This window comes from Hipposideros armiger, unplaced genomic scaffold (assembly GCF_001890085.2).
Source record: "Hipposideros armiger isolate ML-2016 unplaced genomic scaffold, ASM189008v1 scaffold_562, whole genome shotgun sequence".
NCBI lineage: Eukaryota > Metazoa > Chordata > Mammalia > Chiroptera > Hipposideridae > Hipposideros > Hipposideros armiger.
The window spans coordinates 218,632-244,538 of NW_017731912.1; the positions used below are offsets into that span (position 1 = coordinate 218,632).

At 36.1% G+C, this 25,907-nt stretch overlaps 1 protein-coding gene across 1 annotated transcript in view; it reads right to left on the reverse strand.

Annotated features, from left to right (window-relative positions):
* Window positions 1-24,122, reverse strand: part of LOC109371348 (ATP-binding cassette sub-family A member 10) — a 60,545-nt gene extending 36,423 nt beyond the window's left edge. Inside the window, 15 exon segments of the mRNA XM_019623805.1 lie at window positions 195-337; window positions 568-687; window positions 883-1,058; window positions 1,437-1,547; window positions 2,593-2,651; window positions 3,182-3,350; window positions 8,636-8,783; window positions 9,733-9,918; window positions 10,181-10,322; window positions 15,442-15,668; window positions 17,713-17,816; window positions 18,163-18,327; window positions 20,986-21,190; window positions 22,816-22,957; window positions 23,895-24,122. Of these exon segments, the coding sequence (XP_019479350.1) occupies window positions 195-337; window positions 568-687; window positions 883-1,058; window positions 1,437-1,547; window positions 2,593-2,651; window positions 3,182-3,350; window positions 8,636-8,783; window positions 9,733-9,918; window positions 10,181-10,322; window positions 15,442-15,668; window positions 17,713-17,816; window positions 18,163-18,327; window positions 20,986-21,190; window positions 22,816-22,911 (2,051 nt within the window). The 5' untranslated portion in view covers window positions 22,912-22,957; window positions 23,895-24,122.
* Between the last annotated feature and the right edge of the window lie 1,785 nt (window positions 24,123-25,907).

Here is a 25,907-nt window from a genome sequence, read left to right on the forward strand (position 1 = left end):
AAAAAAATTACAGACTAGAAGATACAGAAAGCATGGCTCTAAGAACTCACTGGGAGATCAGAATTCCTTTGGGGCAAAGTGCATCCCTAGAACACAGTCACTCAGATTGCAAACAAGATTCTCTTCTTTTAAAAATAGAGATCATCTCTTAGGTTAAAGCCTTAAATAATTAATTAGCATAAAGAGATCAAGACTCACCAGCCAAGACATCAGCCTCATCCATGAACTGGGTACTAAAAAGGATCACGTGGTTTTTTTTACGCTCCCTCAGGAGGTTCCAAACTTGGTGCCTTGAAAAAGGATCCAATCCTGCAGTTGGTTCATCCAGTAGCAAAACCTACGGAGGAGGAAATACATAAAAACATCTTCCACTTGTTCAGAAAGGATCTTCAGAAAGTAGCATGGAAACCAATATGATTTCTAGGTTCATATACAATCCTCCCCCATATCCCTAATAGACTTACATGACCTTTTATTACAAATTCTCTCATATTTGGTAGAGTTTGGACTGTAATAATTTTATATTCTTCAATCCAAATTAATCTCAAAAAACATTTTTTCTCTCACCTGAGGATCTCCTAAAATGGCAATCCCGAATGTTAGTATTCTCTTCTGTCCACCGCTTAATTTTTTAGCAACGACATCTTGAATGTTTTGTATGTCTAATTCCATTATAACTCTTTTTACCTACCAAAAAAAAAACCCCATTAATACAAAATGTTTTACTTTAAGCTCCCTAACGAATGTGAAGAAATTTATTCTAGAACTTCATTGATTAAGCTTTACTTATGAGAAAGTAAAGTAACAATTAAACAAAAATGTGGTCGGGAACAAATTAAGTAAATTATTTCCAAAGCCATCAATTCTAATATCTTCACCTACCTCTGTTTCCACTTCCTTTGGCTGAATCCCTTTTATTTTAGCAAATAGCCTGAGGTTGTCTCTCACAGTAAGAAATTCAAATTGAATATTGAGTTGCGGACAAAATCCAATGTTCTTTCTGATTTCCTCCATGTTAGCTATTTCAGAGAGTGTGGAATTATAAATAGTGGCTGATCCTATAAATAGAAATTTTAGAAAATTTAACAACAGGATAGTAACTCTATGCAGAGTGATAATATAGGATACTAGCTAAAGAATCTTCACATTTTGTAATTATATAATACATTTAGAAATTCCAATTATTCTTAATGGAAATATGAGTGTCCACAGCAAAAGTATACGTGAAATGACCAATAATAGTGGAATGAATAGTGGAATAGTGGAATGAAATATAAGCCTTCTCATGAATTTATATAAATATAAAATATATATTTCCTGCTCTAAATGACTCAATTGTGTAAAAAACCTGCTTTAGAGAAACAGTTTTCTTCTACATAATCAGACTGAGGAACCTGCTTTATTAGCCAACTAGCTTTGCAAAGTTATTTTCTTACCTTCCGTGGAAACAGACAACCCACTAAGAATGTTCAGCAGTGTTGATTTACCAGCTCCACTATGTCCAAGTATTGCAGTGATTTGTCCTTCATATATGTCAAGAAATATGCCTGTTTTAGAATAAAATGTGAAAATTAGACTTTGGACTATATTCAGATCAAACTGACTTTTAAAAACTTAGAAGAGTGAAATGTAACTCAGCATTTCGTTTTACTGATATTCTAATACGTCCCCTATAAAACTATATATTTAGTTGTGTCTGTTTATGAAGACAAAGCATCAAGTTATCCGGAGAAACTGGATCAAGACTGGGACTGTAAAACTCTACCCTCCTTTCTACCCCAAAACCTTTGAATGTCAAAGAATATATATATTTACTATTAAATAATTGAGCAAAAGCTACCAAGGATTAAAGCACAGTAACAGCGTATTTGCTTGTTGGGCAAAGGAAGGCAGTGTGATTTAAGAAATAATATCCCAGGTGCTCCCAGAGCTGGAGACAGAAATGCTAGGTACAGAGACTGAGGTGAATTTACTCCGTGTTAGGAGGAAGGGGGGATGGGTTAAGGAGAGGACAGTAAAGTGTCCCCGGCACTGGTCACTGTTGTCACAAAAGTGTGGGTGTGGTCTCTAGAGAGGTCTGTAGGGATCCAGGACACGTCACAGGTATTTTTATACGTGTGTGCTTAGAAATCGATAATTTTTTCTTTAAATTAGAAAAATTATCTAATTCCATTGGAAAACAACAAAAAATTCTATTAGCACCCCAGAAATTTTAAGAGATTCTCAAAGAAAGAAAACATGGAATTATATTGTCAGAGAACAAATAATAAGGCAAACCACAACCCAAAACAGGTAATGAAGTTCTATGAAAGTGAAAACAATGCCAGTGATACTCCCAACTCCGTTTGACAAATTCAGGTTAAAGATTATCAACCAGTATAAACAGTACAATCCTATTTTTTAAAAATATTTTATACATACATACATAGAAAAAGATAATATATTACTGGTGACTATCCTTCATAATAGAAGTATGTGCTTTTTTAAATCTATATTCAGTCTCTAATTTTCCCCTATGACTTTTTGTATTTTCAAGAAACAAAAAAACATTTAATTAAAAACATCATCAAAACAATGAAGGTTTTCCTTTACCTTTCAACGCTTCTACTTTTTCATGCTTTCCATTATATTCTTTTTTAACATTTCTGATTCTGAAAGAAGATTAAGCAACTATGAGGTAAATACATTTTCTAACAGAAGAGATTACGTTAACTGCCAAACATCCAGTGTGTGATTGAACCTAAACTTCACAACCTAAACCCCATTAAGGGACCCCCCCGCCTTAATGGGATGTGAGGAGAGGAGTCGTGAAAACCCACACCACCCCCAGAAGAGATTTGCACAGACCTGCTTATACTTTTATCAACCTTGGCATTTTATATAGTCTAGTCATTTCTCTAAGTTAGCAAATGGAGGGAAAACTACAATTGAAAGAAGGACCCAGGAAGGGAAAAAGAGAGCGAGGCTTTCCGTCAGTCCTGCACCCCTCTCCAGATATTATTAAATCGTTCTGTTTGCAGAAATGAATGAGAAAAATGCAGGAGCTTTTGAAAGCTCCTTCGTGAAAGGAGCTTTCAAAAACGCATCATCTGTAACATCTGACCTGTGGTTGCCTTTGCTGGAGCTTCCTTTCTTAAGCTGTTGCCGCTCAGCGTACATAGTCACATCGTTTGTTAGTTACCTTATGGCTTCTTTCCCATGGAACTCTGAAGATACTGGTTCAAAAGAGTCATCTGGAGAATGCTCGGGATTTATTTCAGTCTCAAAGTCCTCATGATGAGCATTTCGATGTTGGGACCAAAATGAAGACTTTAGGAAAAACAATGGTGAATACCCATGGCCATCTCCATCTAATCAATCAAGACACAATTACATATTGAATCAACCATACGACATCAGTAAAGAATGACTTCTGTCCTAGTGTGGCTTGATATCAATTTTGAATTTAAGTTATTATGTTGGGAATTTATATTTATAATGTGAAAAGTGAAGTATTGCAGGGATATTGAAGTGAAGACAGAGTTTGGCTTGATAAATTTTCATCTCTGCTTTATAAAAATAAAACAGCTTAACAAAGAAGATAAAGTTTAGCTCTAGGAAATCATATCAAACATCAAGAACTTGCTCACTCTCAGGATTTCCAGACATTAGGATGCTTAAAAAGAGAAACTGTATATGCTGAGTTCTGCAATAGTATATGAAGAAATATTATTTTGATAATCCAGAAAAAATGAATATTGAAAGGAGTATATGAGTCACTATAAATCAACAGTCAACCTTTTTCAAAGCCCTAAGAATAAAACAAAAGTAGAAAAATTAAGTTATTAATTACAGAAAGGTGGACTTCAGGCTGAATAATTGTTGGCATCTAGGAAAAGGGTGTGAAAAGGAAGAAAATTAAAATTGAGATATCGTGGGCTGGTCGAGTGGCTCAGTTGGTTAAGAGCTCGCTCAAGAATGTGAGCTCTGAGCAACAGGGTCGCCCCGGTTTGATTCCTGGCCCAAGCTGAGCTGCCGCTGAGCTGCCAACAGGTGGCAGGATGGCTCAGCTAAAAACAAAAACAAAAACAAAATTGAGATATCGTAAGTGAGAAACACAGGAACATTTTAAATCCCAGGAGGAAAATGAAAGGAACACAAATCAAAATGTTTCTGCCGTGTCTGTTATATTTTACGTAGATGTTTTTTTCAATCATCTACAGAGATACACCAATAATCCTTTAATCTTTTATGACTTCATGAAATTATACAAGGATTTTATCACGAGATAGTTCATATTATTCCAAGGCTGAATGTGTTGTATGTATAATCAAATACAATTTGTTTGGCATTTAAGTGGACTTATATTTTAATGGTAAGAAAGGAGAATAGAAACTTCAGGTGTGGATCTAAAGAATCAAAGAAAATAAAATGAGTAGTATTTTCAAGCTATATCCACAAAACATGAATTTACTAATGAGAGGAGTAGGAAATGCAGTAGATTTTTCAGACTATAGAATAAATTGAAACGACACTCTTTTAAGTAAGCTGTTGCTGAACGCTAATATAAGGGGATAAACAAGTGAAAATGCCACTGCAAAAGAATTGTTGAAGAGAAAGAGATACAACAATATGTAACTTCTAGAAGTATGAGAACAAAAGATATTGGAGACATGTAGAAAAATGTATGGGAAAGAAAAGGAAAGGTATAACTGGAAATTCAGTGTCCTTGAAAAGAGCAATTAAAATAATAGTGTGTTGTGGTTTTAGAGCTGTAAATGCTCAAAAATGAAAACAGATAAAAACATCTAGAGCTGACCTAGCCAGATAGGGAAATTACACTGTGAAAAAGCAAAGGAAATATTTTAAAAAGTGGAAAAATTAGAATTGAGAAAATTCATCGTATTCATAGAAATTGTAGCATTTTTTAGAATATGTCAAAGATTGCAGGAATTTTTCATACTTCTATTTTGCTGCTACTGAAGTTATCTCCTATCAGGGTTAAGAGGCATTTTCTTTACCTCAGTATCGCTAGAAATAAGGGCTACCCTTATCTCCACCCGCTGTTTGTCATTTCTTTAATATATAATTAACCACCAGATCAGATCGCTTCTGTCACATAAGTGTCTCTGGAATCTGTCCTCCCCACTACATTACATTGACACCTTAATTTGGTCCCTCTCTCTCTCTAATATAATCATAACAGTGTCCACCTGCTTTGAACTCATCCTTTACACAGCTTCCAGAGTAATATTCCTAGAACACAAATCACATCAGTGGAAGGTCCTACATAAACTATTTCAATCTTTCTCTATTTCCTTCACCAGTGACTCTAAGGCTCTTGGACTTCTTGGATAAATAATATTTTAAAAAATAAGTATATTGTGTTAATTAAGGATAGTAAAAAAACAAAACAAACAAACAAACAAAAACCTTACTATCTGCTATGGCCATCATTGCAAAAAAAAGATATTTTCACTATGAAACTATAGCTGTAGAAAGGCTATAATCTCACAAAAGACATCATATTAAAGAATTAATCAATTTCACATTATTTTTCTCATTTCAACAAAAACAAGTGAACACTTTGTCAAGGATTTTCAATAATACTTGAACTGCCCTAGAAGATAGAATTCCAAATTCTACACGTGACCTGTCAAGTTACCATGACCAGGCACCTACAGAGGGACCTGATTGGAGGTGAGCCTCGGAATCATCAGGACCTTTACATGCTGTATTGTCCTGTGTTTAGCTGCGCGTAGGTACATGTACTTGGAAAAAAATCTCCCCTTGTAACCCTTGTCAGCGGGCTACCAGGTCCTACACTAGAACGACGTCTCACAACCAACAATGCCCAGCTCTACCTAACAACTTTTCATTTCCCCTACACTATGCCGTTCCCCATCGCTGAGCTTGCGTGCTGTTCCTGCTGACTGCAAAATCTTTTTTGCACTCTTGTCTACCAGGCAAGCTTATCCTTTAAATGCTGTTGAAGTTCCAAGCTTTTTCTGACTCACCAATTCAGGGACTTACCCTATCATAGAACCTGTGACAACCTCTTTTATTACACTTCCTACACTCCATTTAAATACCAATCTCCATAAGCATTTCTACAGCTACCTCTGAAAGCCTTGAAGATGCAGACTGTGGACCCACACTGACTTCAATGAGCAGTTATGTGCTAAATAGGTAGATGAAAACTGCTATCTAATTAGTATCCATTTCATGGGAAATTCTTGGTTTGTTCTGGTTATAAATGTAAAATATAAGAGTTACAAATGTAAAAGCATTTATGTTACCTGCTCTAAAAATGTTGATTTGAAAGATGTTGATAAAACTTTGGGTTACGGAATACATATTGTACCCAAGTAAAGGGAAGTGAGAGTGACTTAAATTTATGGATCTGAAAAAAGGAAGAGGAGGAAGAGGGGAGGAATTGTTTAAGACTGAGAAAAGAAAAGGAGTTCATTCTTGCAGTCCTTCAGAAAATGTTTATTGGGAGCCTCTTATGTACCAGGTAGCCTTTAGATGGAAAACATACAATGTTTATCCTGAAAGTTTAAATAAGAAGATGAGTATATGCATTTATTTAATTCACCCGGAATTTATTGAGTACCTCCTCTATGCCACTCTCCTAGATGCCTGAAGCTATCAGTGTAATAAAAAGCAAACATCTCTTCCTTCACGGAGACTTACATTCTAGAGACAAAAGGTGGGAAATAAGCAATAAATATTGAATTCTATGTAAAAAGAAAAAAGAGCATTAGGTCACAGTTTTATTCAAAATTTTAGTCCAAATTCTGCGATGTTCTTGGGCCAGATATATAATCTCTCCAGACCGCTGTTTCAGATTCTCTAAGATGTGACGCCTGTACGAAATGCTGAACTAAATACCGATTGGTAAAATTGTATGATTATATGAATACACAGAAATTGAAAGGAGAAATTTGAATTCCATTTTCTCAGATTTAAATATTACTTACTGTCCTTTCCTGTAGGTGGGAAAAGTATTTGGAAAAGCAAGCTAATTATGAATGAGTGGAAGACTTCAGAAAAATTGGAAATGTACCTATTATAGCACAAATTACATTGTAGATGAAAGTGTTGGAGAACACATTATTTTTAATGTAATAAACCAAAAATTTAGGAAAGGAAAAATATGTCATATGGTATAGAGTTGTTACAGGGAAAAACTGACTTTGGAGTATTAAAAAACTTATGATTTCCTCTACTCACTATTATTGAAAGAATTCTAATTTTTCATACTAGGGTTCTGGGCCTGGAGGCCAAAAACAAACTGATTTGATTTATACTGCAAAGGGTGATAACTGTTTGGCAAAAGAGGGAAATAAGAAATTTCAAAAGGAGGAAGACGATGAGAAAATGGAGAAGAATCTAACCCCAGTTCAGCTGGGGAACACTTTTAAGGGTTTAGAGAAAAGAAAGTGTTTAAGACCATTGCCATGTGTGTGAATGAGTGAATGTATACCCAGAAGATAAGGTCTGGGAATTTAATTTTCATTTTGCAGGTTTGAGAAATGACAAAAACAGTAAATTTTTTCAATTATTCAGACACTAGAGTCTGATTCTTTGACTGTGACCTATGCTGAAGCAAGGACACATATTAACTTGGTTTTATACGGGTTACATACATTACATGCTACTTTTGGGTTCAAAAAAGAAATTTCATCTAATTTTGAGAAATCATTCATTCACAAGAATAATTCTGCAAAATAATTTTGAAGGAAATTTGCTAAATGCAAAATAAATTATTTATTTAAAACTGTATTAATGGAACCAATAAAAGGAATAGAGATAAAAACCTAAAATAATAGTATAACAGAGGTAAAGTACATGAAACAAAATTTAGAGGAAAACTATGATTATTTTTTTAAATTGAATGCCTGAATTAGAAAACAGATAAAGACCACAATAAATAGGGTTTAAAAAGATAGGAATATTTAGATTCTGACATGTAAAAAGGAATCATGTATGAGTAAAATCTGTGGATTTTAGGGTAAAATAAAATGTAAGTATACTATTTCCTGAGATTATATGTGTATACTATTGTACATAGGAATTTTATTATAGTTATTTAAAAGTCATTTGTAGAGTTTATTAATTTTTATAACACTGTATAAAACTTTCTTGTTAGGCTGATCTTCCCACACAAAAGGGAGAAAAGAAGAGGTCATCTGTTAGCTTTATATTGTGTTTCCTTTTCCATATTCCTGAGACTCAGAAGAACAAGTTTACTAGAGCCAAATATTAGCAAGAACTATTTAATTAACTATCTTGTCAGTGAGTTGAATTCAAGCCCTAAAAAACATCATTATCCAATAGCTGCTTTACGTGTTTCCTTCCCTCTCCTCAGCTAATACACACACACACACACACACACACACACACACACACACACACTACCTGTATAAAACATAAAAACCAAAACAAATATAAATTATTTTTAATTAAAATGTTTTTACTAAATAATTCCATTCAAACCATTAAGGAGTGAAATGAAAATGAGGAAATTCTATTGCTTCGAAACTTGCTCCGTTCCTAGGCAATCAGAAATGCTTCTTAAATTACAAATATTAAGACGTTACCTAAGAAACAGAATTGCTTTAAATTAAACTTTAACCACACTATTACTTACCAGGCAGAACTCGCTCAAAATATAATGTTAATATCAAATAGAGAAGAGTATCAAGTGCCAAAATGAAGAAAGTAACTATCATTATGTATGACTCTCCAGAAGGATCAGGAAAAACAACACCATTCAGGTAATATTCCAGGTGTATAATCTGAGATTTAAAACAAAATAAAAATTGGATGAACCTATAAAACTAAAGTTATAAAAAATGGTGCTGCCTAAACAACTATAATTCATATTTCAATATCCCTTTCTTCAAAACTGCACAGTGAAGTTATTAGTCATCATGTTGCTTTATACAAATAAAATTATTGTCACAAAAGTGAGAAATGCTAAATGAGAAAGCAACACAATTGAAAAATAGACATCTAGCTAATTGATTATCACAGAAATTTTAAAGAAGGGGATTTGGAGAAGTGGACAAGCCATCAAAAATAATATTCTGGGAAGAGAAACAGAATAGGAGTGAAATTGGAGGCCGTTTATAGGAAATATAAAAATGCTAAGTATAAGATATGGCAGAAACATTAAAATATGAAATAAGTATTAAAGACTTGAAGAAATTATTTTAAAAAAATAGAAAATAGAAAGATAATAAAGATAATAGCTAACATTCACATAGCATATATCAGGCACTGTTCTAGTGTTATACATATATAATAACACAGTTCATCTTCACAATTACCCCCATGAAGTGAGTGCTACTGAAATCCCTATTCTACAGATGAAAAAAGTGAGGCCACAGAAGTCAAGTGACTTGCTCAAGGTCACCCAGCTGGTAAACGGCAGAGCTGAGGCTGATTCATGCTTTCTAGCCCCCACTCATTACTTATAACCTCCATATTTTACTGCCCCTTTAAATAGGATCAGAAACCAGGTATTTCTGAGTGGTCAGATGATGGGCAATTATTTTTCTTTCTTAAAATTTCTACAATTTTACATATGATTTATCTGCTTCATTTTTGTTTATTCAGCTTTTTAACAGCAGAATTTCTTCAACTACAGAGTGATTTTTTGGTCATTAAATATCACGGAGCACTAAACGCTTCAATGGTTTTGAAAATCTTATAAGTAAAATCAAGAACTCATTGTGTTCTTACCTGGATCATTCCAGTAGTGAAGGCGAAAGGGCTAAAAAGACCTAAAATCCATTCCAATGATGAAGGGAGTTGTCTGTACAAGGCAGTGAATCCCAGACATCCCCAAAATACAGTGAAGAGAAACCCCACCACACCGGTAAGGACAGATTTCTTTATCAACACACTCAGGAGGAAAGTCAATGCTATCTGAAGGAAGAAAGAGGAGTTACAACTTGTGTATTTTTTCCTTTGAGAATCATAAATAGCAATATTCATCAATAAATAGCAATATTCATCAATAAATAGCAATATTCATCAATTTCTCACATTGTCAAAAACTTTCTCAAAGCATATGGAAAACAGGATATAAAATTACTAACTAGACCATACCGATATCCTGAAGAAACATTATTTGCTCGTATATCTGACACCTGAAACAGATTAAAAAATACGTGTTTTGACAACTCACCAAAGAGAGGCCATATAGGATAAAGAGTGTGAATATCACCATGAAGCCAGTGATTATTACAATTTGGATAGATGTTATGATCAGAGCCATAAAAATGGACACAATGAGAATGAGGCCAGCATACAGCAATCCCCAGGAGAGCCTATGATAGAAACAAGGTGTTAATTCAAAATATCACACACACGCAAATGTTTGGAGAGACAATATGCAAAATGGTGAAGAATGTAAGTTCTGAAAGCAAACATACTAGGGTCAAATAGACTATAAAATTGTGGCTCTGCACATTCTCACTCTATGATCATGGTCAAGTTATCCTTTCTCACCTTCATCTATAAAATGCGGTTAATCGTGGTGGTTATCTCATGGTTGTTCAAAGGATTAACTGAGATAATACACATGAGACTTTAGTTTAGCCATCATGACGATCGTCTTTCCAAATGAAGAATGCATTTTAAAATTAATATTAGATATAACCTTATTCTTTCAGTCAAGTGACTATATAAATGTCAATGGAAAAATAATACTGTCACCTCTAAATTCCCTAAACTTCCTTAAGGTACACACCATTGTTCTGAATGTTTAACTGAAATCTTTCTTTAAGTAAAGCTTATTTCATTTTGTATCCTTATATGGCTATTGACATTAGCCACTCAATATGTTGTTTTTTAAGAATCAACATATAACAATGATGCTAAAAAATACAAAACTAAAATCGACAGGGATTATAGTTATATGGCTGTGATCCAATATCATAGTAGTCAAAAAACACGGTTGTGGGGCCAGCTGAGTGGCTCATTGGTTGAGAGTTGGCTTGGGAGCGCGAGCTCTGAGCAGCAGGGCCCCGGTTCAGATCCCACATGGGCCAGTGACGCTGCGCCCTCTACAGCTAAGATGGTGAACAACAGCTCGACCTGGAGCTGGGCTGCCGAGAGTCGCCGGTGATGGCGTAGGCTGCAGCGGGCTGCCATAAGCTACCGTGAGTGGCCGTAAGCTACCATAAATGGCCGGCAGCCAGCATGAGTGGCCATGAGCGGCTGTCCAATGGCCAACAACTGATCTGCCTCAGCCGGGAAGAGCACAATGATCACAATACCAACATGGGCCAGTGAAGCAACATCCTCCACAACTAGACTGAAGAGCAAAAGGACAGCAATTTGCCTGTTCCCCTTCTCCCGATTCCCCAATGCTGTTCCCTCCTCCAATTCTCCTATAAAATCTTTAAATAAAAAAAAAAACACGGTTGCTTTTGAAAATCTGTGGAAATAGATGTAAATATATGTTTTAAATAGGAAAAGGACTCTCATGCTCAAAATTTAACATTTCATAAAAACGCTAACAAACTGCCAAGTACCCTCTGGATTTACATGGGGCTTTCATATTATATGCGTGAAACTTAGTACGGATAATGCACTTGAAAGTCTTTTATATACTCTTGAGTAGTTCCTAAATGTAAGTTGTTATTACTACTACAAGTACACAGTATTTTCATGAGTACTAAGAGTAAACTTGAGCGATCACAGTTTTCCTCTCTCATGCTTTCATTACTTAATTTGGAATTTTAAAAACCTTTTACAAATTCAAATACCTAACAATCTTAATAAGTTGATTTTTGAAGATAATCAGCTGAATTATCTTTCATCTATGAAAGATATCAGCTCCTAATAATTAAACATATGTTTTCAAAGAGCTGGCCATAGATAGAGGTAAGGAGAACATGGCATATTAAGATGAATTAAGAAGAAAGGAAATGAAAAAAAAAAGTACAACTTTTATGTTCAATGAATAAGAACATCAGGCATATGTAAATTCCAATGCAAGTATAAAAGCATCAACCAAGTCAAATACAATTATTTTCTATAATCCATGCTTTTGTCATTTATACATTGCTGATGGGAATATAAAATTATATGCCCACTGGAAAACAGTTGGGCAGTTTCTTATAAAACTAAACCACCATACAGTCCAGTAAACATACTGTTGGGCATTTATCCCAAAGAAATAAAGATTTACGTTCATATAAATACCTAGAGATGAATGTTCATAGCAGCTTTATTTGTAATCACTAAAATCTACAAACAACTCATCTCTCCTTCAAAGATGGAATTGTTAAACAAACTGAGGTGTATCCATACCATGGACTAGTACTCAGCAGTAAAAAGGAGCAAAGTGCTGATAGACACAACTTGGATGAAATTTCTGGGAACTGTGCTAGTGGAAGAAACCAACCCCAAAAGGTTACGGACTGTATGACTGCAGTTATATAGCGTTTCTGAAATGTCAGAATTACAGAAGTGGTGAACAGATTAGTGGCTACCAGGGGCTAGGGAAATAGGGAAGAGCATTGAATGCGGTGACAGAACTGCTGTCTTCACTGTATCAGTGTCAGTAATGTGGTGTGAGAGCATGCAAGAGCTTCTCAACATGTTATCTATCATTGGGGGGAACTGGGTAAACACGGGATCTCTCCAATTATTTCTCACAACTAAAAGTATGAACCTATTCAAAATAAAAATGTTTAATGAAAAAAATTGTAGTTACTTGTAGAACTAAGTTAAAAAAGGAGAAAAAATGGTATGTACTCTGTCAGTGTAGGAACAGTGCAACTATTAAAAACTGGGGGCATTGGGGAAAGCACAAGGAAAAAAGTATTTTAACCACTTTCAGATATTATATTGAAGTAATACTATTACTATTGTTGACTGTTGTATATGTATTTCTGGATAAAACAAATAAATAATTAGGCATATTCTAACTCTAACATTCTCTGTATCTCTCCTAGAGAATGAAAATTCTTAGTGTGTAAGAAAAGAGATATGGTTATACTGTGGGAGCGGTTAGATAAAAGCCCTATAGTACTATATTTGAATTGTAAGTATCAGCATAAACACATAAGAGATTTATCTTTAATGTGTGTATGTTATTATACACATAAAATATAGACTATATATTATTCTATATCTGCTAAAAAAAGGCTAGAAACAATGCCCAATCCAATACCAAGACTATTTCTAGCATATAATGGTTTTGAAATACTTTTTCCAACTAAAAGAAACTAGAGCATCTTGTCATAAAAAAATAGCAAGGAACCTATCCAAATTAATAATATTAATAATAATAATAATAACCCACTTAGAATCTTGTCAAAAGGAATTAGAAACCAACCTGAAGTGGCTTCCTTTAGCCAAAGATGGGGCAATCTGAGTTTCAATAAGAATAATAATTACAGTGGATTGTGAATTGAAATCTATTAGACATGTCAAGATCCATGAGTTTATAATGGTATTTAAAGAGCCAGTCATCTATGGAGGATGTTAGGGAAACAATTATCTTGAAAACTTATAAAGGAAAAAAAAACAGGCAAAAAATTCTGGTTTTAATCATTTTTTTTTCTCTCTATTCCACACTCAAAAAAAAAATAGCCCCAATAGGAGCTAATCGTAGTCCATGCATATTTAAATTAAATTCTTTCAATTATAAGGTTAATTATGGTTCATAGACCTGAAATTACTAGAATTTCATATAAAAGAAATGTGCAGTTGGAAAGGAATGACTATAAAAAATTTTCATGATCTATTCACAATGTTTTATGTAAAAAAAATTGCTCTCAAGATTCTTTAGGAATTCTGCATTCTTGAGCCTTATTTGGGTTAAACAGATTATAACAAAATTTGTGCCTGATCAGGAAGAAAGTGGAAAAGGGTAAAATATACAAGCATGTGGGGACTTTATAAGAAATATATCAGTTTTACTTCAATCCCTGGGATGCCTACATCTGGTAATAGGGTTCTCTCAGAAGTTAAATTGTCAAAGTTATACTTTTTATGCATATTATTTCATTTTTAAAATTCCTTTTCCTTGACTTTGAAAAGAAAGTGGAGTAAAGAGCATATTTACAAAACAGTCTCCCCCAAAACTGATGCAACATCAACTAATTAAAAAAAATCTCTAGTCATTGCAAAACCTGCTACCTACCTCAGACAGTGCTGTATCAGGGGAACTTTCTTCTGTGTTGTTACTCAATTTGGGGCACTCAGAAGTTTGGATCCAAATGTAATGCTTATCTCAAAAACATGACAATATGGTATGCATTTCTGTCGACACATTTAACCCACATATTTTTCTATCAAGGGGAAACTATCCCCTTATCACTAATTTCATCTCATTAATATTTGCAAGTTATGTAGCACCGTGGCTAAAAAGACTGAGTTTTTCTTGGGCAAATAACTTTTCTGTGCCTTGGTTTTTTTTACCATTAAATGGGGATAACAGCCCTATGAGCTGTGAGTCATCCCTGGAATACAGTAAGTTCAATGTTCACTATTATTACTATTATTATTGTGTACTATCTCAAAGTCTATGGGAAAAAGGACAACAGGTTAATGGATAGAGATAACGGAGAGAGAAAGAGAGAGTGGAGAGAAGAGGTTGATTTCATTTCATAATGCGCCTTGCCAGGATTGGGCATTGTCTGTGCTACATAGTTTAAACACATTGTCTCATTTAATCCTCAATTCCACCCAAAGAACATCTGGATTGACTAACTACATGAATAGGCATCAATAACACTGTGGTAAATTGGCTTACTGTTCAAATTTTTCACTCCCTTCGCCTCCTTTCACTTCCATGAAGGGAATATAATTCTCCACATCACTGATCTCAATAGGCTTGGCTATTTGAATTTTTTAACTTCATTATGGGCAGAAAATACATCTTTGCCCTTGGACTTTGTCCACATGACTTGCTTTAACCAATGAAATGTTATCAGAGCAGGAGCTTGAGATGTGCTTGTGCCCTGAGATTTGCCCTCTCGCACTTCTGTGACTGAAAGAGAAGAACATGCCCAAAGAGCCTGCTGACCCAAGAAGGATGAGAGGCTCATGGAACAGACATGGCTGCAACCTGCAACTTGGATCCAAGCCCAGCCAAGATCAGACTACCTCTGCCAAACTCCACCCAATGCCACAGATAAATGAGAAAGAATAATTGTTGTTTGAGGTCACCTGGTTTTGGAGTATTTTTTATGCAGCATTTTTCTGGCAATAGCTAACTGATACAGGTATCATATTTTTTTCCTACAATTCAGGGAACTATAAGCACAATCCTTACTTATTTTCTTACTGCCAGCATCTTAACACTGAATACAGGTAAGCTAATTAAATTGAATAAATGCAAGAAAAACTTGTGAATACATCTAATTTCTCTTATAATCTAATGAGTTTCTCTATTTATGAATATGTGATGAACAAGTAAACTTAACTTACCAGAATGTTGCCTCTCGGAGGCCCATCACCATCATCAGTTTCTTAAATTTTTTTCTTTCTTTTGTAACATTTAATGATGCAAAGTATATAAAAGGGGAGAAAGAAACTATACTAATAAAAATAACCCATTCATTTACAGTTTCTTCATTAGAAATGAAATGTGGTATCCTCATATTTATTCCAATAACTGATGTCAGCTCCTCCATCACAGAATGATTTGTTGTGATCTACATTGGGATGTTAACAAAAAAATGTATGATATTAACTATACCAGAAAAATCTATTAGAAAACTATATACCTTTGTTTCTTTTCATTTTTGGTATTTACATATTTCCATTATTTTAAAATATGGTGAACTATTAATTTCATCATGATGATCTTGATGACCTTTGGAATTAATTGACATTAATTAGGAGTCACGTGAGAAATTCCTGGGAGTCTATCATGCACAATATACTGTGACAGGTGATGGGGAGAGAGGGGCAACCCAAACAAACACTTCTCACTTTCACGGAATTTTACACTTTGTGATGGAGATGGAGAAGGAAGGAGAGACATTAAACAATGCGTTGCACAATCAGCTGTTTAATTATAATTGAGCAACTGCATTAAAGGAGAAGTAGAGACTGGAAGAAGAGCAAAAATAGGGAAGGCTTCCCTGAAGAAATGATCATTTCTGTGATCATACTCAAACAAAGATTACGTGGGCGAGTTGAGAATGGAGAAGAAGATTCTCAGCAGAGTAGAGAGCAAGTGCAAAGGAAAAAGGAGCAGAGTACACTGGAGGCACAAAAAAGGGGTCCCTGCAGCAAAAAGATACTAGAAATAGAGATGATAGCGAGAGGGAGAGAGAAAGAGAATGAGAGAATGAGGCTGGAAAATAAACCACTCCCATAGTTCAGGCTAGAGACGATAATGGCTTGGACTAATGCTGGTGGTCATGTTGAAATAAAGTACATAGATTTGAGCTTAGAATTAACAGAGCCAGATAAGCGATTGGGTGCAATGGGTGAGGCAAAGAAAATGATCTCTGATGATTCCCCAGTTTCTATTTGGTTCAGTAGGTGGGAGGCTTTAGCATTTACTAACAGACAAAAAATATTTTTAACTCAGTCACATTTAGGGAAAAACACCCACAAACATACTACTTTGAATTGCTTAGGAGAAATCAAAGTAGAGATAGCCAGTAAACCATCAGGTACATAGGAGTAGAGCACAGGTCAGCAAACTATGGCCCACAGACCAAATCTGGTCCACCACCTGTTTTTATAATAGTTTTAACGGGACACAGCCACACTCATTTGTTTATATATTGTCTAATGGCTGGCTTTCACAGTACAACTGCAGAGTTGAATAGTTGCAATGAAGACAGCTTGGCCCCCAGAGCCTAAAATATTCACTATCTAGCCCTTTACAGAAAAACTTGGCTGGTCTACAAGTTGAAGTAAGTTTTTGGGGTTATCAGCATTAAATTGTAATTAAAGTTATGGAAATGAATGATATGTCTAGAAAAAGTATACAGGATGGAGGAAGACGCCTAGGATAGAGCTTTGTGGAAGTCCAGATTTAAAGAAGTAGGAATATAAAGTTGGGTAAGCGGGCAAGACGACTGGGAAGGAATGACTAGAAAAGTGAAGGAAACCCAGGTAAATGCTATATGGTTAAAAGATCAAGTAAGACAAGGAATGAAAAGGTCGGTTGTGAATGGGAGTTGCTACTGACCATAGAGAAAGCCGGTTTGGAGGTGTGCTGGGAACAGAAGTTATATTGAGTTGAACTGGGCCTAAGTGAAGACAACCCTTTCAAGAAGCTTAGCTGTTCGGGGAAGGGAGCTAGAGGACTTGAGGAGGACATATGGGTGAGGGGAGTTCTTGATGAGAAGGGAAGAAATTAATAACTTTATATCCTGAAGAAAAGAATCTAGTTGAAAGGGGGATGTTGAAGAAGGAGAAAACACAAGGAAAAATCCATTGTGCAGCTTCCCAGTCATATTGGAAGGGATGGGATCCAGACTATGAACTGAGGACGGACGTTAGGGATGAGGCAGACGGGAAAGGATGGGTGTAGTGAGTTAAGTAGGTCCAGAGTTTTACAGGGATTGTGTTGGGAAGTTGGGGGATAACCCCATCTGACAGCGTCCATTTTGTCTGAGCAGAGGCAAGGGATCATCTCCAAAGAGTGTAGGGGCAAGGTGGAGGATGAGGAGAGACTGGAAGACAGGGGGAAAATTATAGAAGCTTTAAAATAGATCTCTGAAGTCAGGCACTTACTTCTATAATCGCAGCATTAATTGCAGCTTGAAAAGCCACAAATCCTTTCTGCCAGTATGTTGTCAAGGCACAAAAAACTTCTTCTCGAAAAGTCCAACAGTGTTCTTTAAGGAAAAAAAAAAACATGCCCATCATCATGCAATGCAATCACTTAATGGAATTAAAACCTTAACTTTGGTTCTGAAGTAAAATATCTAAATGTCTGCTCAGAGACCATGATTACACAACCTAGAGTACTTTTACAGCACTCTGCAAAGCTGGAAGAAGGAAGAAGATTACTGAATGGCTGCCAAAATAAGGAGACTCATCCTATAATAAAGGTTGATCAAGCTCAGGAATAAAAAATACATTACTTCTTTTTGTGATTTTATCAATTTTTCTAACAGTCATTCCCAACTGGGGATTTGATGATGTAGCAAAAAAGATCAGAATCAATTCTTATATATTTACCTGAGTATTGAAAGTGTTCTTTTATAATTTCGATTCTATGTTCCCTATTAAACTTCAGCCTATATGAAAAAGTGTCACTAAACACAACTCCCACCATGTCAGAGTCTCTTTTTAGAAGTACCGTATCCATGGTTTCTTCATCAGGAGTCCCTGTGATTGTCCTTCCTGCCACATATAAAAAATATAAATAATCACATAAATTTATTACAAAACCAAGTTGCAATTGTTTACGTTTTCCATAAAATTATTGATGGTACAGACTATCCTTAAATAGGTGCCTCTAAGTTAGAGGCTGAAGTCCTTTCTACTGTCTTAGGTTCCATGTAAATATGTGAAAAGATGTGAATGATAATATTGTTTTTTAAAAACCAAACTGTAGTTATTTTTAATGTGATTTCATTTTAATAGAGAAAAAACTGAATGTGTGTGCCTATGTACACATTTACAAGCATTAATATCAATATATAGGTGACCATGTGTATGTGTGTGTACATATTATCCTAAAAAGATACAAACACATTTTAATGGGAGGTATGGTAGGGGAGGAAGTAGTGACTGAATGAATGGAAACACTTTCATAATTTTGCTTCATACAAGTTTGTATTGCTCAGTTCCGTTTTTAGGGTAGCTATTACCTTGGTGATTAAATATTTAAAATAATCAACAGGGCCGGCCAAGTGGCGCGATGGTTAAGAACTGGCTTGGGATACCAGAGGGCCCCGGTTCAGATCCCACAAATGAGGGCCAGTGAACACTGCCCTCCACAGCTAAGATGCTGAACAACAGCTCAACCTGGAGCTGGGTTGCCGTGAGTCACCGGGACGGCATAGGCTGCAGCCCCTGTGGCAGTGGGTTGCCATGGGCTGCCGTGTGTAGCCGGCAGCCAGCGTGAGCGGCCAGCAGCCACAGTGAGCGGTCGTCCAGAAGCCAGCGACTAATGTGCCTCACCCGGGAAGAGCACAATGATGGTGCCAACTTGGGCCAGTGAAGCAGCGTCCTCCACAACTAGACTGAAGAACAAAACGACAGCAACTTGTCTGTTCCCCTTCCCCCAATTCCCCAATAAAAATCTTTAAAAAAAAATAATCAACAGAAATAACTGAGAACTTTGGGGTGAGGGGGTTTCCTGCCAAGATTATAGACTGATTTCTATCACATGAAAATAGTATGCCGGTAGAAGTAAACTGCAAGCAAAGAATCAGAGTACAAAAATCAGAAGTAGATAGACTTAGAGGGTATTATGCTAAGTGAAATAAGTCAGAGACAGACAAATACCATATGATTTCACTTATATGTGGAATCTGAAAAACAAAATAAACGAACAAACAAAACAAACTCACAGATACAGAGAACAAACTGATGGTTGCCAGATGGCAGAGAGGTTGGAGGAAGGGTGAAAAAGATTAAGGAATTAAGATGTACAAATTGCAGTTATAAAAACAGGCATGGGGATGCGAAGTACAGCACAGGGAATATAGTCAATAATATTATAACAACTATATACAGTGTCAGATGGGTACTTATTGGGGTAATCACTTCATAAGGTATATAAATGTCTAATCACTATGTTGTATACCTGAAACTAATATAATATTGTATGTCAATAGTAACTGAATCTTTTTCAAAAAAATTTTTAAACAAACAAAAAAGGACATTCAGGGAATAATATCAGAAGCTACAGCCCACCTATAGAATCTTTGAAGTCATAGCCTACATTATGGATGAGTTTACAATCTGCAGAAGTAATCCAACCAATAGGTGGTTAATAAATCTTTTTCTAATGGAAGCCTTGGAAACCTCTGAAGTCCAACTTACGGACTCCTTTTTTTAATGCTTTCTTGTACTTTCATGTATTCTTAAGTTTTTATTAATTTGAACACAGTGTTTTAATCTCACTCAGGGTGAGAGCTACATGAAGAAGAAGAAGGTGTTCATTTTTATAGTGTGGCCATGTCTTTCAAAACTACTTATCCTTCTAAACATAGAGGAAGGCTGTGAATTTTTTTAGAAGGCAATGCTAATTTCAGTGCTTTTCTCTAAAGGTATACAAGTCCCGTCAAGGTCAGAACGTGAATACACGTGCTGAGCAGCAAGAGTCAGAAGAACATGGAATGAGATGGTGAGAGAGGAGCTGTGACTGGGTAGGACAGGCTGGCATAGTAGCTGGAATGGGTGTTTATATAAGAAAAGGACAGGCTCCAATGAGCCATGAAGGCTGAAAGCAGCAAATAGCTTGCACTGTGCAGGCAGGGAGAGTAGTCCCTGAGGCTTTTGTATATGCTTCCTGAGTTCAAAAGAGCTGAGGTGAGTGGCCACATGGAGAAAGCCTGGAGAGCCAGATCAGGGTAGAATCAATGCTGGTCAGGCAGAGCACAAGGCCAGCACAGGTAGGGAGGCAGGAGTCCGAGCTCCAAAAGCTGCCATGAAGAATCACAAAATGGGAAAAGCACCAGCAATAAAAAGTGAAATCATTTAGAAGAGGGTCCAACCTATTTTCCTACTCCACCTTTACTTGATGGAGTATACACCATGCTCACGACTGTAACGGCTCACCCACCACAGCATGCACTTGAAGGATGAGAGGGTGAAAGGTGTGCGTGCTGTTTAAAAAGCCCTCGATGAAATCTCTTTCACTTCTCACCCATATACCCTTACCTATAGCTCTGCACCAACCCCTGCACTGCAAACAGAATGAGGATCTTTACCCCAGGAGAGAACCATTGACCCATAGGCTGGGTGAATAAACTCAATTTGCAAAACAAACTTCAAATTCAACATGTGTAGGTTGCATAATAAGAAAACACTGGTCATTGGACAACCAACCTTTCATAAAAGAAGCCAAAGCCATCTTATCCATTATCCTCTGTGTCATGTTAGTGACTGGGGTATATGCCACCACCAGATCGGAGTCATTAAATTTATCCACGCGTCCCAGGACTTGAGGAGGCTGCTCAGGGAAATGGGTCGCTCTGAAGAGTCCAGAAAAGATGCACAAAAATAGCCCCAGAAGCAATGCTATTGTCCATTCCTCCAGAACACAAAAGAAAAATGGGTTGAGTTACAGCGTGATCCAGGACAGTGAGAAACATTCAAACACATTTGAAGACAGAAAGCACTGGCATTGAGTGTGGCTTTATTTCACTCTCCAATTTTTTCTTTTCCCAATTACTATCTATCCTTTAACAAAAACACCATTTCAAAAATACACAACTCTGATATAATATCAAATGCGTCCACTGATCTGAACCCGGGAATACAGCACCCCTAATAGTAGGGCCACTATTGATTATACGACCTTACATGTGATGTAATATAATAAGTTCATAGCATAACATGAGCTATTCTTGCCAAAAATGTTTAACTTGAAGTTTATCACATTTTTAGATCTAACTTTCTGTTTACCAGAAATATAGGTGATAAAGGAATGAGTTAAACGACAGCATGAATTAGGAATCAGCAAAATACAGAACATGTATACCGAACAAGATAGCTGCTTTTGTCTCTCTGGTTCCTAGTTTGAACAAAACTGTAAAAGACATTCTGGGGGAAAATTTAGGAAATTGAATTTCGACATGGAATTAGATGATTATGTACAATTACTGCTAACTATGTGAAGTGTATTAGTGGTTACGTAGGAGAAGATGCTGTTAATTTTTGTAAGGGCTACCCGAAGTACTTAGCAGTCAAGTGTCATGTATCATCGAAGAGGGGAAGAGGAAACATAGAGAAATGAAGCAAAGATGGCAAGATGTTAACAGTTGTCAAATTTGGATTACAGGTGAATAGGATAGGATGTGGGTTCATGGATCAATATTTCTACATTTTGAGGTTTAAAATAACAAGTTTTGTATTAATTCTAGTGGGTTGTCTCTATAAATGTACCCTTCATCAACGTAAAAATTAAAATATTAGAATTGAATTGCTTTAAGAGCTCTTGCAGAGAGTGAAAAAAAATGTGAACTCTGCTAGTTCCCACCAAAATGTTATTTGCTATTTTTAAACAGAATGCAGTCTCTGCGTGGCCAAGGCAACGCTAGATATATCTCAGGGTAACATACAGCAAATCTCTTCATCCTAACATCCATGTCCTTATACTAGAAACAACAGAATGCAAATATACTGACAATCAGTGATCTGGCTCCATGAAACACTGTATGTTTACAAAAAGCAGAGCCTTGAAAATAAACCCAAAATGTTCCCTAATTTTTGCTCATAGATTTCTTTCCCCAGCACTGCCAATTAACAGAATCTTAATCCAAATGTCCTCAGTAGAGTGCTATGGTTTACTCATTTAAAAACCTACTTGATTTTGTCTAGCTTATTTCTTTTTCTTTTTTTGTCCCCTAACACCAAAGCTGGCCCAAGGTAAATCAGAATGGCCCCACAAGATTCAAGTGGATTACTTGGAAAATGGCTAGTTCTACTCACTAAAATGTTACTTTGTTTTCCAGGAGCTGTCATGTTGAGTCCTTTAGTTAATTTCACCCTGTGCCATAAATATTATTCTACTCTGCAATATTTGCAAAATATTATTAGAACTCCAAAACAACTAGCCCACAGAATTTGTGAACACAAAAACAATAACGATAGAATAATACGAAATGATAGATTTTCATTCACTAAATACGGAAAAATATATGTTGTGAACCATACCAATAAGCTCTCTCTTTTCGTTCTCCATTTTTTCAGAAAATTCTTGTACAGAAGGGCCTGAGTTTGTCGTAACACACTGATCTCTTTTTTAGTCATTTTGTCCTGTTCATTGAAAGAGAGGGTAAATATTGTACAGTAGTAACTAGGAGAGAAAAAGACCAAAAAAAGTCCAGTTACAAAAAAGCTTCTGAACACTTTGAAAACATAGTTTAGGATGCACGAATTTAATGCTTATTTGACACTGTAGTAACACATTCAACAGTTTTTTGGTTTTTTGGGTTTTTTTAAGAGTATAAAGTATTAATGAATGTAAAACATCCTGCCTGCTAGTATTGCCTCCCACACTCTTCTGGCTATGAGAGAAATGAGGGTGATGGTGTGGGAAGCCTTTCCCCTCCTGTCTCAAAAATCACTTTTTCTGCCAAATATTAATATTACAGCAATCTAATCAATGAATAAGATGTAATGATTAGAATAAGAAAAAAAAACTTTGCCCCTTATTTAGTTACAAAAAAAAGCATTAACAGGAATAAAAAACCATCTCCAGTTTTTTATTAAGTCAGAGATTTGCCCACAAGCAGTCTGTACTTTGAATGGCACACTTTCAACATGATTATTTAATATCTAGGTAACCACTGAGAAAAGGAAAGTTGCGTAACATTATTGTGGTTCTTTGCACCCCAAAGAGCTAATTTCTCCTCATTAAATTCATGGTCCCCTTTTATGAAGTAAGTATGTAAGATACATACAGATGAAAACCAAAAACATGTTAGTTAATATGACTAGAGTAATTTGACTTGCAAAATCCAGAGAAGTGTAAATCTGACCTCCAAAAATTAATAATGTTTAAACACACTTCTGAGTCTATCTCCCATATTGCTACCTCACTAACATAAAAAATAAATCAAGTTTAAAAAATTAAATCACTCATTAGGACTATAATATAAAACATACAATAATTTAGAAATATCAGAATATAAGAATTTTAACAATGTCAATAAAGGTGTTTGGCAGTGGCTGTATACTTTATGCCTTAATTACTTTATGCAAAGTGGAAGATAAAAACAAATTTCACTTACGGTCAGGAAAATAAGAGTGAGGAACTGAGAAGCACCTTTGATTCACCGGTTTCTTTTTGTCCAGGAGAATAGCTAAGAAGGACTCTCCTACAAGTGTCTGTCTCTTTTAAAACTGTTTTTATGCAGCTTGGCTTCTGAAAACAGGCCGTGGTCTCTGTGTAAAAAGCTTGCCACACACCCTTTGCTTAATAGGGTTTTTTTTGTTCCCATGTCTTTCTTCTCCAATTACTCTGCAGGGAGTGTGGAGTTATGAATGGTTGGCTAAGTGTGTCATGTGATATTTGTTTATTGTTCTATCTTTCTGGCACACTCAAAATGTGATTAGATTCAAAAAGGAAGAAGAAACCCACAGTCTGGTAAGTGTATATTAGCTTTATTATTATTATTATTATTATTATATTATTGTTTCAGGTGTACAAAACAATGTAATAGACATTTACACCCCTCATAAAGTGATAGCCCACCCCCAATCTACTACCCCTGTCATCGTATATAGCTGTTACAATTCCATTGACTCTATTCCCTATGCTGTACTCCACATCCCGTGACCATATATATATATATATATATATATATTATATATATATATATATATATTATATATATAAAATTATAGTTGACATTCAATATTATTCAGCTTCAGGTGTACAGCACAGTGGTCAGGCATCTACACTGCCCATGAAGTGGTCTCCATAAGACGACAAGTGCCCATATGACACCCTACAAAACCTTTAAAACTTTATTGATTATATTCCCCAAACTGTCTTTCATATCCCTGTGGCTATATTGTAGTTACCTATTTATGTTTTTTAGTCCCTTCTCCTTTTCTCATCCCCGCCCCCCTCCCATCTAGCAACCATCAGTTATCTCTCTCTGTCTCTGAGACTATTTCTGTTTACTTTGCTCATTTATTCAGTTCTTTATACTCCACATATAAGTGAGATCATATGGTATTTGTCTTCCTCTGACTGACTTACTTCACTTAGCATAATTAGTGTTTTGGGTTTCTCTGGATAGATACTTAAGAGTGGAATTGCTGAGTCATAAGGTAGTTCTATTTTTAATTTTTTGAGATACCTCCATACTGATTTCCATAGTGGCTGCACCAATCTGCAATCCCACCAACAGTGCACGAGGGTTCCCTTGTCTTTATATCCCCCTGTGTGCAGCTTGCAGACGATATATTAGCTTTTAATGATTAAAAATCCGAGAAACAGGCCAAAATACAGCCAATTAAAAAGAAAGGAAGTTGGGCCGGCTAAGTGGTTCAGTTGGTTAAGAGCACGCTCTGAGCAACAGCATCGCGGGTTCGATTCCCACGTGGGCCAGTTAGCTGCGCCTGAGCTGAACTGCCGCTGAGCTGTCAACAGGTGGCAGGGTGCCTCAGCTGGTGAGACTATGTGCTCCTAACAACAAGGTTGCCAGTTCGACTCCCGCATGAGATGGTGGGCTGCACCCCCCCCCCACAACTAAGTAGAACACGGCATCTTCTTAAGCTGAGCTGCCCTGAGCTGCCAACAGGTGGCTGGATTGCTCAGTGGTTAAAGTGTGTGCTCTTAACAACAAGGTTTCCGGTTCAACTCCTGCATGGGATGGTAGGCTGTGGTCCCCCGCAACTAAGATTGAACACAGCACCTTGAGCTGAGCGGCCACGAGCTGCCGACGGGCAGCCGATGGCAACTGGACTTGGAGCTGAACTACCTGTGCCCTCCACAACTAAGAGTGAAAGACAACAACTTGGCTGTTCCCCTTCCCCAAGTCCCCAACACCATTTTCCTTCCCTAATTCCCCAATTAAAAAAAAAGAAAACCAAGGTTTAAAAATAAATAAATAAAACAAATAAATAAAAAGAAAGGAAGTCGAATGGAAGTTGAAGCAATCATCTCGGAAATCAGAATAATTATGTGCTTCATCTAAGACTTAACTGCTCTTTGTACTCACTGACTCATATGAACTAGAAAGTACGCTAAAGGTTTCAAGTGAACTAGCTCATTTAATACTCAAAGTAAACCT